At 48.2% G+C, this 13,628-nt stretch overlaps 1 protein-coding gene across 6 annotated transcripts in view; it reads right to left on the bottom strand.

The window, feature by feature from the left end:
* NFATC2 (nuclear factor of activated T cells 2) overlaps nt 1–13,628 on the bottom strand; it is a 186,142-nt gene that overhangs the window by 143,436 nt on the left and 29,078 nt on the right. For 4 of the 6 annotated variants that reach the window (XM_060185245.1, XM_060185252.1, XM_060185239.1 and 1 more), the window contains exon 2: nt 1,603–2,611. In XM_060185245.1, the coding sequence (XP_060041228.1) occupies nt 1,603–2,611 (1,009 nt within the window). The remainder of the gene's footprint in view (nt 1–1,602; nt 2,612–13,628) is intronic. The other 2 variants (XM_060185260.1, XM_060185264.1) reach the window with 1 other exon arrangement.

The raw sequence follows: 13,628 nt of genomic DNA, 5'->3' as shown, positions 1-13,628 counted from the left end.
TTCCCTTTAATTTTAACAGCTGGCCCCTCCCTTTTTTTTTTTTCCAGTTCTTAAACTGTGTAGGCTCTATGCCAAGAGTTTGACATGTTTTTCATTTCACATAACTCTTCAAGAAAACACCACAAGGTAGGTACTATTATTATCCTCTTAGTACAAGGCCCAATAAGAGGCTCAGTAAGAAATAGGGTAGTGGGAGTCGGGCGGTAGCGCAGTGGGTTAAGTGCAGGTGACTCAAAGCACAAGGACCGGTGGAAGGATCCCAGTTCTAGCCCCCAGCTCCCCACCTAGAGGGGAGTCGCTTCATAAGCGGTGAAGCAGGTCTGCAGGTGTCTGTCTTTCTCTCCCCCTCTGTTTTCCCTCCTCTCTCTATTTCTCTCTGTCCTATCCAACAACATCAGTAATAACTACAACAATAAAACAACAAGGACAACAAAAGGAATAAATAAATAAATATAAAAAAATTTAAAAAAAGAAATAGGGTACTGACTGATTTAGCAATGTCTGCTCTGGGTCTAGTGTTGAAAAGATGGTCAAGGAGAAAGAAGGTCCTGTTAGACTAGTGATATCTGTTATGGGCACAGGATGCAACACTGAATCTCTTCAGCTCACCAAGCTCTAAGCTCCTTGAGGATGATGACTCTCACAATAATTTTAAGGGCCTCCACTATGGTATCAAGCATCATAGCAGACACCAACAATCATCAGTCCCCCCGCCCCCTTGCAATAACAGAGTAAAATTTTGGCCAGGGAAGTGACTCAGCGGGTCAAGTGCATTCTTACCATGTGTTCAAGCATGGAAGCAGGTTTTTGTCTTTCTGGAGCTGTACAAACCTGAGCTCAGGGAGGTAAAGTGAGAGGTCCATAACCACTCACCAGGTAATAACCAAGCTGGAAACTAGAATCTGGATTCCTGATTCTACATTCTTTGTTACAGATCACTCTCTGGAATGGGATGGAGAGGCCCGGTAACATAAGATTGTGGTGCATTTATCTGAGACTTTACTATTTACAAAATCTTCTCTCCCCATTTGTTTGATCTGCTTCAATCCTTGGCACTAGATGAGAGCCCCAAAGACAGAGACAAATGAAACTATGAGTGGTGGAGTGGTGCTTGAGTGGTGCTGCCTTCACTCACCCCACAAGAAAGAAAAAAAAATCTAAGAAAGCAAATTCCATGTACCAGGCTTGCCTTGTGCTTACTAGAATGTGAGAGCTCCAGGAAGGCAGAAATCCTTGCCCTTGTTCAGCATCTCTCCCACACATGTCACTGTGTCTAACACACAGTGAGTGCTTATAAATGCTTGTCAAGTCAATGACTCCATCAGTCAGCCTGGCGCCATGTGCACAATCGCATGCATCCTCAGACAGCACACTCACATTGTGAGCCCACTCCCCAATAAATCAGGTGCATGCATACCCATCTTCTAGATGGGGGAATTCTCAGGCTCAGAGAATTTAACTTCCTCTGTAAGTTCTCATAGCCAATCAATAGCGAGCCAGATTTGAATCCATCTAGCTTCCTCTGAATCCCATACCCATAACCAGAAAACTTTTGGCCTTGCAAAAACCACAGTAGGAGCTGCTTGCAAAACCAAAACTCACCTGCAGATGGGAATCGTAGGCACCAGAGGCTTGGGCCAGGTGGGCGGCACCAGCAAGATGGACTCGGTGGCGGAGTTCCTCCTCTCCTCCTGCTCGCAGGGTCCCAGGAACTCCACAGTGGGGTAGAGGTGGCGGGGCAAGCCAGACTTGGTCGGGGCTGCAGACATGGGTGATGAGTCAGAGCTGTTCTTCCACATCTTGGTGGGGATCCCGCAAGGCGAGTCGGCGGCCAGGCTGTTGAGGGCATCCATGAGGATGGCAGAGCCTGCCGTGAGGGGGTAGCCGGTGGGGGCGCCGTCGTCCCGGGGCTGCGGTGAGGGGCTGCGGGAGCGCTGGGGTGAGGCTCCGGGCAGAGGGGCAACCAAGGCCCCGGTGCACGAATGCCTCCGCTTGGCACCAGGCGACGAGGAGCGGGAGGCCGGACGGGGCACGGGCGAGTGGCGGCCAAGGCAGCTGTCCTCAGCGAGGCTGGTTCGAGGTGACATTATTGGCGAGGTTCTGGGGGAATAATGAGCAGGGATGTTTTGAAAGGAGGGACACAGGTCGTCTGGCCCGCCGTTATTGGGTGAGACGCAGGGCGAGGTGTAGGGGGAGAAGGTGTCGGAAATGAAGCTGGCAGAGGAGCCACTGCTAGCAGGGCTCAAGCAAAGCGGCTCGCGGTAACCCTCGAAGCCGGGCACTGGCAGGGTGACCCTCGGGCTGCCGGTCAGCCCCGGCGGGGCCGCCTGCTCCAGCAGCAGCCCGGTGTCTCTCGAGCGGAGCGACCCCCCTGCCTGCATCAGTTCGTGGGACGGAGTGATCTCGATCCGAGGGCTCAGGCCTGAGGTCCCAGTTGGCTTGACCGGGTTCAGAAAGTTCTGGGACCCCACCCTATCCGGCTCTCCAAATCGGCCCTGGGGCTCGCCAGGGAGACTGGGGAGGGGGCTGTATGGCTTGAGGCCATAGTCCAGGACATCATCGGGGTATGCTCCGGAGGGTGGGCTGGCGACCTTATGTGCATTCGGTTCTTCTGGAAAGAGAAGGGGGGAGGGGAGGGGGGTCTTTTTAAGCCTCTAAAAACAGAACTCCAGTGCAGAACAATCACAGGCTGGTTGTTTTGGGTTTTTTGTTTGTTTGTTTGTTTGTTTGTTTCTTCTTCTCCTATGCTTTCCTTTTATTTAAAATCCCCACTCTATCAAACCCTAAGCTGGAAAGCTCTCCCTTCCTTAGAAGAATAAGACCACTTTATCCCAGATGCCTTGAAGAAAGGGAACAAAAATGGAGACCTCTGAGAGCATGGTACAGGGGACCAGCTCATCTGAGTCACACAGTGTCCACTCAAGGCCCTGCCTGAGATGAGCTGATGGTTCCCAAACTTTTCCTTTGATGAAGCCCTTAGAAGACAGACATGACAGCACAACTCGGTTTACAGTCATATTTACTCACACCTTAAAACAAAAGCTTTGCGAAACAATACTTACCCCCGCCATATACGATACACTCTTATCTATCCTCCTATTGAGGGTGATTTTGTTTAAATGCTGGTCACAACTCAATGAGCAGGTTTCCTGTCCCACCAGTGGGTCATGACCCAGTTTGACAAACATGGATCTGGGCCATTCTCACGGTTTTATGTGTGCAACCCCGGGTCAGGCGCAGTAGGAAACCCCACCAGCTTGAAGTGTCTGGAGCGCTGGACTCAGATCTGAGCCATGCATGCCCACGTGCAGGGAGTAACTTAATTCAGAACCAGTTTCCTAAGGGTTGGGTGGCAGCACATCAGACAGAGCACTTATATTATTATGTTCAAAGACCAGGGTTCAAGCCCCTGGGCCCCACCTACAGGGGGAAAATTTCACAAGTGGTGAAGCAGCGCTACAGGTGTCTCCCATTCTCTCTATCTCCCCTCCCCCACCCCTCAATTTCTATCAAGAGAAAAAAAATGGCCACTGGAAGCAGTGGGTTCACTGTGCAGACACTAAGCCCCAGCAATAACCTTGGGGGCAAGAAAATAATCATAGTGATTTTTTTTTAAAAAAAGAACCAATATCCATATTTGTGCCTCATTTTTGCTTCATTTTATAAATGAGGAAAATGAGATTCCAGAAGGGAAAGAGACCACCTAAAGACACAGAACTAGCAGGATGAGAGACAAGTCATGTTGCACCACCACCACCCCCAAAGTAGACCATAGCTAAAAAGAATAATCCCAGGAGTCGGACAGTAGCGCAGGGGGTTAAGCACACGTGGTGCAAAGTACAAGGACTGGCATAAGGATCCCGATTCAAGCCCCCAGCTCCCCAACTGCAGAGGAGTCGCTTCACAGGCAGTGAAGTAGGTCTGCAGGTATCTATCTTTCTCCACCCCACCTCTGACTTCCCCCTCATCTCTCCATTTCTCTCTGTTCTATCTAACAACGACAGCACCTAGATCCCAGGGCTGCTTTGGAAATTTCTTAAGAAAGAGAAGGAGCAAAATGATAATGTCCTACTACCTTCCACCCCACTGCTGCTTCAAGCTCCATAGAGGCCCTTCCACCCTCTCTGTTACTTGGCTCCAACCCTTTTCCTTGACTCTCATACCCTTACATCTCATCCACCAGCTAATCATGACCAGTGTCCTTAAAACAGCAGTAAAATTCACATGCCAGAGAGTGTAGAGTATTCTGAGTCTCTGGCCCATAGACTCAGCCACTCTTCTCCTCACATTATCATTGAAATGTTCTCCATTACAGTCTATCTGGCTTAAACCACCATCATCTCCCAGTAGGACTGTTGAGATCACCTCTTCTCTGCTCCCCTCTCATTTCTATTCTTGCCCTTTAGTGGTTATTCTTTTCTTTTTTGCCAGCAGTGTTATCACTGGGGCTTGGTGTCTCCATGACGAATCCACCACTTCCAAACAAACTATTCACACACGCATTTTTAAAAGTGTCCTTTGGTGGAACTCGCTTTCTAGGTTTCCCTAAACATGGTGGAAAGTCCTTAACATATTTGTGCCTTGGCCATCCCTCTTTCTTCCCCCAAACTGACACAGCACAACCCCACTGATACCTTTGCCATCCTTCAGATGTTCCTGAGAGTGCTGTCTATTCACTTGGCCTCTCTCCTACCATATTCACGTGGCTTAATTCTTTCATGAGTTGTTAGTCAACCAGCCCTTCAGACTGGCCCATCCAAAGGATCATCTCCATCTCCATCCGTGTGTCATTCTCTACCCCCTTTCCCTGCCACCTTTACTCCATTGACACCTGTCACTAGTCCATATCACATAAGTCATGCATCTGTTTAAGGAAACTTATTCCAGGGGCTGGGCAGTTGAGTACACACACATTACCATGCACAAGGATCCAGGTTTGAGCCCTAGCTCCCTACCTGCAGGAGTTATGCTTCCACAGAGATTCACACTCCCAACTATATTCCCAGCACCCAGACAGGAAATGCCACAAAGCAGGACCCCCAAATTGCATGTTGGTTGATTAAATGAGTGAATAAAATATGTTCATAAAACATCTCTATGAGACCTCACCAACATGCCCTGGAGCCTCACTTCTCCAGAGTCCTACCCCACTAGGGAAAAGAGAAACAGGCTAGGGGTATGGATCAACCTGCCAACGCCCATGTCCAGTGGAGAAGCACTTACAGAAGCCAGACCTTCCACCTTCTGCACCGCATAAAGGATTTTCTTAAAGATTAATTAGTACTACTCTATTTGTGATCCCCAAAATTAGACTTATGTCTCAAGAAAGGGAATGGGCTGAATTCTGATTCATTCAGACAACAGATTAAAACGCAGCTATAAAGGGACTGAACGGTTATTTGTTTCTGCACTGATATGGAATGACCACTAAGATAATAGTGTCTTTAAAAGGGAAAGTGAGATGCACACAGTATGCAGGGTATAAAAATAGGGTAGTAAAGGTGCCCACACACAAACCCAATCTTCTAGAGACATAATCTGAAAGTCATAAGTAATACCAACTTCCTCCAGAGAAGAAGAATAAGCAATTGTGGACAGTAGCATGGCAGAAAGGAGACTCTGGTTTATAAGAAACTATCTTAAATTTAAAGACAGTGGTGACATAACAGTTTATATACTAATAACCCCAGATTTAGGAAATTGAGAGCGAGTCCTCCTCTGACAACTAAGTTGTGTGACTTTGGAAAAGTCCCCCACCCACTCTGGGCTTCACCTTTCTCTCTCATTGTTTCTAGCCCTTGAATCCTTATTGTCATAGCAACAGTCTGTGGGGTTCATAGCTTTATAATAGTTTAGCCTTTTAATCTAAGAAAGAAAACTAGCACAAACTCATGTCTGGCAACAACCATTGTCCTTCAAGTCAGTAAAACAAAAACCCTCACAAGCACACAGAAGAAAAAAAAAAAGTCACTTAGCAAAAATTCTGGCTCCACCAGGAAAACTGCTTGACATCTTATCAAAAACATGCCCTCAGGACTGATGTGAACAGTCTCTGAAAGCAGTCCGTGAAAACAGGCATCTATGGGCTCACTCTCCCTGGAGGCCCTGAGAAACAGAGTCACTTCTTGCTGAACCAAAAACATGGAAAGCACATACTTTGGTTTTAAGTCATCTAAGCAGCAGAATCTGTTTCCTCCCCAAGATGCTGAAAGTTAAACAGCAAGCAGGAACGAAGGAGGGAATTTGCAATCCTTTAATTCTTGGTCCTTCAGGTACCAGCCAGCAAATCTCAGATGAACAGCTCATCAGGGGAGTATGTCTTTAAACAGTGAGAATTGTTCTCGCTTCTCAGCTCCTGCTACCCTCACAGGCAGCTCTCATGCCTGTCATCACATCACCCGCATGGCACTGGGAGAAGCTAGTTTCTTCCTTTTTTTTTCTTTTTTACCAGAGCACTGCTCAGCTCTGGTTTATGGTGGTGTGGGGGATTGAACCTGGGACTTTGAAGCCCCAGGCTTAAGAGTCTCTTTGCATAACTATTACGCTATCTACCCTCTACTGGGAGAAGCTAGTTTCATCCAAGGGCTCCCCACTCCGTATTTTCTCAGAAAGATTTCCAAAAATGTTATCACTGGCACAATCTTCACAATAGCTTTGTACCACCAGTAAATATCATTTGCTGTTTTGTTTCAGTACACTCACAAATGACTCTAATTTTTTAAGGAAACCTTACACCGCCACCACAAATGGAAAATCAGTGTCATCTCCATTAATAGAAGATAGGATAAAAATACAAGTTAAGGTGCCAAGGAGGTGACTCAGCAGTAGGCCATATGCCTGACATGTGTGAAGCTCAAGTTCAGTCCTTGGTACCACACAAGAGCACCCAGAACAGTAACAAGTCTAACGCTATGGGTGGTAGAGCAGTGGATGCTATGGTCTCTCTCTCTCAGTCTCTCTCTCTCTCTCTCTCTCTCTCTCTCTCACACACACACACACACACACACACACACACACATAAATAGAAAATTTAAAAATCTCAGAAACTGGGCTGAGGAGGTGGCTCGGGAGCAAAAGGCATGTGTGAGGCCCTGGGTTCAATTCTTGGCACCACCTAAGACAAAAGTTAAATTCAAACAAGATACTGGTCAGCCAAAGACCCTGAGTTTAGATGTTTTCTTTAGGAGGTGCAATTTATACACACAGGTGTGGGGTGCAGAGTTTGGGGAGTTGGGCCACATGCTACAACACCCTGTCACCACTACCACAATCGAGATGTAGGCCAGTTCCACTATTCCCTCCACCTCCCCACCACCACAACCACCACACACACACACACACACACACCATCCATGTCTCCTTTTCTCAAAGCTGGGTACAGGGAGAAGACTGGAGAAGAGTCAGGGTCAGAAAGAAAGGCACAGAAACACTTAACATTGCAAGGGAGGTGTTGGGACTGGACAGTGGCACACTGGCTGAGGGCACATATTGCCATGCACAAGGATCTGGGTTCAAGCCCCTCCAGTCTTCATCCACAGGGGAAAGCTTCGTGTGCTTCCCTTTCACTTCCTATCTCCCCCTGCCACCTCCTCTCTCAATTTCTCTCTGTCCTATTAAGTAAAAAGAAGAGAAAATTGGAAAGAAAAGAAAAAAGGAAAACATGGCTGTGGGAGCATTTGGTTCATAGTGTTGGTACTGAGCCCCGGAGATAACCCTGGTGCTAATGAAAAAGGAAGGAAGGGAGGGAGGGGAAAAATAGGTGGCACTTATTATATGCAGTGGACCTGTGGTGGACCACATGAAGCCAACTTACCTGTTGTGGAAAGTGCTAGGCCCACACTGGGGTTCTCGAAGAGAGGGGAAAGTACTGATGGGAGTGGGAGTCAGGGCAACTCCTCTAAGTCCTCTCTGCTTCCATGCCTCTGCACAAGGTGTTCCTCTTACCCAGAACTCCCTTCTACACCTTTTCTGCCAGCCACTATTTTTTATCAAAATTTTACTGGGGCCACCTCCTCTGGAAAGTTCTCCCTATCGCCCTAAGCCAGATCAGACAGCTTTTCTTCTGTGTGTCCAGTGCCTACGGGTCATGCAGCTAAGTATGTCTGGCTACTGATTCCACTGTCTGTCTCCCCACTAGACTGGGGACATTTTGAAAGCAGAGAGGGCTCAGCAGCCATAACACTTGCAGCTAATGTTTGCTGAGACTTTACATGCCCGGCACTGTTACAAGCACAACACGGGCAGGCTCCATGGCATCTTCACAGCACCCCGTGTGGTGGACACTGCTCACTCCCCTTTCACAGGTGAGGAAACTGATCAGGGGTAGGCAGAGGCAGACAGCATAATGGTTATGTAAAGAGACTCCCATCAGCCAGAGTTGAGCAGTGCCCTGGCCAAGAAAGAAAAGAAAAGAAGAGGAGAGGAGAGGAGAGGAGAGGAGAGGAGAGGAGAGGAGAGGAGAGGAGAGGAGAGGAGAGGAGAGGAGAGGAAAGAAAAGAGAAGTGAAGAGAAGAGAAGAGAAGAGAAGAGGAGAGAAGAGAAGAGAAAAGAAAGAGAGGGGAGAGGGAAAGAGTGGTCCAGGAGGTAGCTCAGTGGATAAAGCATCAGACTCTCCAGCATGAGGTCCTGAGTTCAGTCCCCAGCAGCATATGTACCAGAGTGATGTCTGGTTCTTTCTCTCTCTCCTCATAACAAATAAATAAATAAATAAATTTTAAAAAGAAAAGGAAACTGATCAACTGATTCCCAAAGAGGTGAACTGATTTGCTCCAGGTATTAGAATCTGAACCCAGACAGACTTGAGGGCGTTATCCACCACCACCAAGTCAGGGTTCCTCAGTCTCAGAACAACTGGCACTGGGAGCTGGATGGTTCTCTGCCGCAGGGAGTAGAAGCACTGCTGGCCCCTCCCGACTATGACAATTCACCCTAACAAATGTCTCCTGAAAGATAAGACTCCCTCTCCTCCTTCCACCCCTCCCCCCCCCTGCTGAGAGCTGCTGGTCTGTGCCCCCACAGCACCCCACACAGGGCCTGGATGTGGTGGAGGCCCACAAGTCTCTTGGAAGCATCAGCGCATGAGTCAGGCCCCAAAACCACAATGACTCAGAAATGAGCCATCTGCTCACCGGCAGAGGCAGCCCAGCAGGTAACCCTTCTCCGCCACAGATGTCTGCAAAAGTCTGACTGCCAGCACCCTTCCTCTCACTAGGCCCCTGAGCGCTCACCCCACTCATCCCAACAGCTCATCCCCATCAATACTTGGGGAGAATCTCTGGCCATTCTCAGAAACTGCAAGGCAAACTTGCTGGGGAGGCCATGCCAACTCCAAGCCCCCCCCCCCACACACACACACACACAATGCTGGCACTGAGACCTGGGGCTCCACCCACACAAGGTTAGAGAAGACTCACAGTTCCACTGCCTGAACCCCGCTGTGTGACCTGGATGGAGGACCTCTAGGTCCTCAGTCCTCATGAATAATACAGAAATGAAATCAAGGACAATAGGAGCATGCTGGGTCACCTAATCCATACAATACTTGAAACACACAGAATAGTTACTTGGTGAACGGGGCCCACCAGACACACTATTATTAAGCAATGTTTGCTGCTGTTGTTTCACCGGGGCTTTGTGCCAGCACAGCTTCACCACTCCTGGCACACTTTTTTTTTTTTTCAAACGTCAGATAAAAGACAGGGAAAGGGGATTCGGGTGGTAGTGCAGTGGGTTAAGCGCACATGGTGGATAAAGCATTGGACTTTCAAGCATGTGATCCAGAGTTCAATCCCTGGCACTACATGGAAAAGAGTGATGTCTGGTTCTTTCTCTCTTTCTTCTCATTGTAAATAAATTTAAAAATAAAAAAATAAACAAATAAATAAATAAATAGAAAGATGATTGGTCAGCCCTCTGGAAAGTCGCAGATCCCTCCACAAAGTTGTGTGTCTCCAACACCACTCCCCCCACCTTCTTTGCATTCTTCTCTCCAGGCTACACAGGAGCTGATTAGATTTTACTGAAGTGTTAATGGCCCCATGAGCTACTTGCAGTATCAAAACTGGCAGTAGCTAACACAACCATCCCACTTACTTTATAGCAAAACCCACTGCAGCCATTTAAGATATAGCAGTATGTTTGTCTCACAAGGACCACATGAAGCAAGTGATATATTTTCCTCATTTTACAAATGTAGAAAAATGAGGCTCAAGGGGCCAGGTGGTGGCACACCTGGTTAAGCACTTGCATTACAGTCTACAAGGTCCCGGTTCAAGCCCTTTGTTCCCACCTGCAGGGAGAAAGCTTTGCAAGAGGAGAAGCAGGGCTGCAGGTGTCTCTCTGTCTCTCTCCCTCTCTATCTCCCCCTTCCTCTTGATTTCTGGCTGTCTCTATCCAATAAGATAATAAAACAAGTTTTTTTTTAATTTTTAAAAGTCAAAAAAAAAAGAAAGAAAGAAAAAATGAGACTCAGAGAGGTTGACTCACTTGCCTAAGCGTATACAGCTTCTTCTGAGTAGAAGAGCCGGGACTCAGTCTCAGGCAGCCTGGCCCCCTAACCATTACTCCATCTTGCTGCTTGAGGGAAGAGCTGACAATGATGCCTACGTCTGGCTTGGGAAATGTGGTGTGTCTACAATAGAACTGCTCGGGGTTGGGGGGGGTCTCATCAGGAGGTAGGGGAACCCTGGCAACTTACAGGCCTCCATTTCTGTCTTTGTTAATGTTCATTCCCCCTGTTTGTCCCAGGCTTGAGTCAGTGGTGATTTTTTTAAATCATACTCGGGCTGCATGGTGGGTCTCTACTGGCACCATTGCTCCTAGAGTGCTTTGGTGGTCTGCTGCCCACCCTCAGGGATATGTGGCCAGCTCAGAGATGGCAACGCAGTGCCAACTTACCAGCTTCTGAAAAGGGAACCAGCAAAAGGAGCCCTTCTCTGCCTAGGGCTACAGGCGGTGGAATTTTCAGGAAGCAGAAGAGAATGACCAAAATAGAAACTCTGCTCCGGAACCTGCCGGAGTTGCCTGTTCTTTGGGGGAGGGGACAATGTGAACCCTTACTTGCAGGCTTGCATAACTGGGAGAGGGGTACCCAGGGGACAGAGAGCCCCTCTGCCCCAGTCATGGGGACCCCAGCGCTATGGCCCATATTGGCCTGAGCAAGAACCCCGCAGTCCACACCAGGGTGGTGTGAACCCCAGACCCTGGGTTTGAGACATCACAGTCTGTTGCCATGGCAGCGCTCAAGATGCCATAAGCTGGCACTGCAAAAGTGCAGCCAGAGGAAAGGGGTGGTGACAAACCTCCCCTCTGCCATCCAGACAGCTCCTGTGAATTCCTGTGCTTGCATGCAGGTTGCAAGGAATCCAAAAAGGGGCAAGAGTGTGGATGGGTTTTTCATCTGGTGGGTTATACCATCCATAAGAAAGCTGTTCTTTGAAAAGCTACAGACTGCTTCCCAGTAACAAATCCAATCCTCAACAAGCTTGCCAGAGAGCCCCACATACTCCAAGCAGCCCCTCACCTACACCTGATTGGATTTCCAGTTAATGGATCCAGTGTTAATGACAAGGGAAAACTGGACTGCCACCTTCAGAAATCCCACAAACAGGGCAGGAGAAGCCAGGCAGCCCATCCAGCTAAGCCAGGGCCAAAAACACCAGAAAAGTACAGGCAGCCCTTTACCAGCTCAGCTCATCAATGTGGAACTAATGAGAAAAGCCATTGCTCCTTGCTTAACTAGCCCCCAGCAAAGCTCAGACTACTGCCTGCCCTTCCCAGACAAAACAAAAAAGGTAGTAGGGTCATACTTCCCAAGCAACCTGCCATAAGATCGGGCACCACAGATATGGGACCCCAGCCTGCTTACAAATTGCCAGCCTCCCAGACTGGCTGCTGGCTTGGCTATTTGTGGAAACACATGCACTCGTGTGCCAACACATTTGGAAAAGGACAGAGGCAGGTATGGAATTTGCAACACGCATGCCTCGAGGTCAGTGTCTGGGTGGGGTGGCAGGGCCCAGGCCTCCAGCAGATGTGAGTTGAGCCTCCACAGTCAAATTGGGTGGGGGGGGGGGGGAGAAAGGTGTACTTAAGATTGGTGTACTCTGGGGGCAGGGTGGTAGTGCACTTGGGTGGGTGCACACATTACATTGTGCAAGGGCCTGGGTTCAAGCCCCAGATCCCCACCTACAGGTATCCCTCTATGTCCCCTGTCCCTCTCAATTTCTGTCTCTACCCAAAATAAATAAATAAATATAATTAACATTTTAAAAAGATTAGAAGGGAAAGAACCCCTCCTACTTACTTTCAAGAAGTCCAGAGGCCTTCCTAGTTTCATTCACTGGGGTAGCTGGTGCTCACTGAGTCACAGGATTCTAAGTCATCTCCCTCTCTCCAGAGCACACCACTTTTTTATCTTTATTTACTTATTGGATAGAAATAGTTAGAAACTGAGAGGGAAGGCAGAGATAGAGAGGGAGAGAGCAAGACACCTGCAGAACTTTCACCACTTCCAAAGCTTTCCCCCTACCAGTAGGGACCAAGGACTCAAACCCAGGTCCTTGTGCATTATAACATGTGTGCTCAACCAGATGTGTCACCACCCAGCACCCAGAGTAGACCAATCTTAAGAGGCAGGTGCCATCAACTCCTGTGTGGTAGTAAGGAAACTGAGGCACAAGAGTGCAAGGATGTTGCCCCAATGGTACAAAAGGAGTCGGGGAAGATCTAGAGTTCCAAACAAAGTATCAATAAACAAACACTAAATGTATATCCCAAGCCTTTTTGCATATATATTCAACACATATCCACTCAAGAGACAGACTGCCCCCCCCCCTTGAATTTCCCTGGTGGCCCCACCCAGCCAGTAACTCTTACTCAGGGCCACCCACTAGCATGGCTTACTCTCACCAGGATGGGGTTTGCTTGCCCTTGCACATTACATGAATAAAATCATAGAGGATGTTCACCTCACGTCTTTTGCTCAACGAAAGGTCTGAGGTTCTGCCACTTTGTACTCAACTGTGACTTCTTTTTTATTGTTGAGCAATATTCCACTACAGGGCTTCCCTGTGATTGATTCATTCAGTCAGCTTGCTGTTCCACTTGCTTTTTGCTTTTCAGGACTACAGAAATCTGCTATTAAATCTGGGGTCTAGGAGCCCCTTTATAACAGAATAGAGCCCCACCCCCCTTCAGCCCCAAGCTTGTCATGCGATGCATGACAGAATAGGACTCAGCGGTTTCCTTACCAAAAGGAGAAGGAAAGATCTGGTTGGAGGAATTAACCAGAATAGACTTCATATAGTCCTGAAAGAAACAGAGAGAGAGAGAGAGAGAGAGAGAAAGGAAAGAAAGAAAGGAAGGAAGGAAGGAAGGAAGGAAGGAAGGAAGGAAGGAAGGAAGAAAGAAAGAAAGAAAGAAAGAAAGAGCTAGCCACAGCTCAGCCTAGCTATCTGCCATGTGGGGACATGGGCCAGGGGACACCAACCTTCTTTTCTCTGTAGCTAGTGCAACAAGAACCCCTCACCCTGACACCAGCATCTTGATGAGCCTCACAGTCCCTTCCTGGCACAACCTGAAAAGCTGATCTCCACCTCTCTCTCAAGTTGAAATCCAAGTGGAAACTT

Source organism: Erinaceus europaeus, chromosome 1, assembly GCF_950295315.1.
Source record: "Erinaceus europaeus chromosome 1, mEriEur2.1, whole genome shotgun sequence".
Lineage (NCBI taxonomy): Eukaryota > Metazoa > Chordata > Mammalia > Eulipotyphla > Erinaceidae > Erinaceus > Erinaceus europaeus.
The sequence above is the reverse complement of the archived record's forward strand: the minus strand, read 5'-3'. Positions and strand labels throughout refer to the sequence as shown.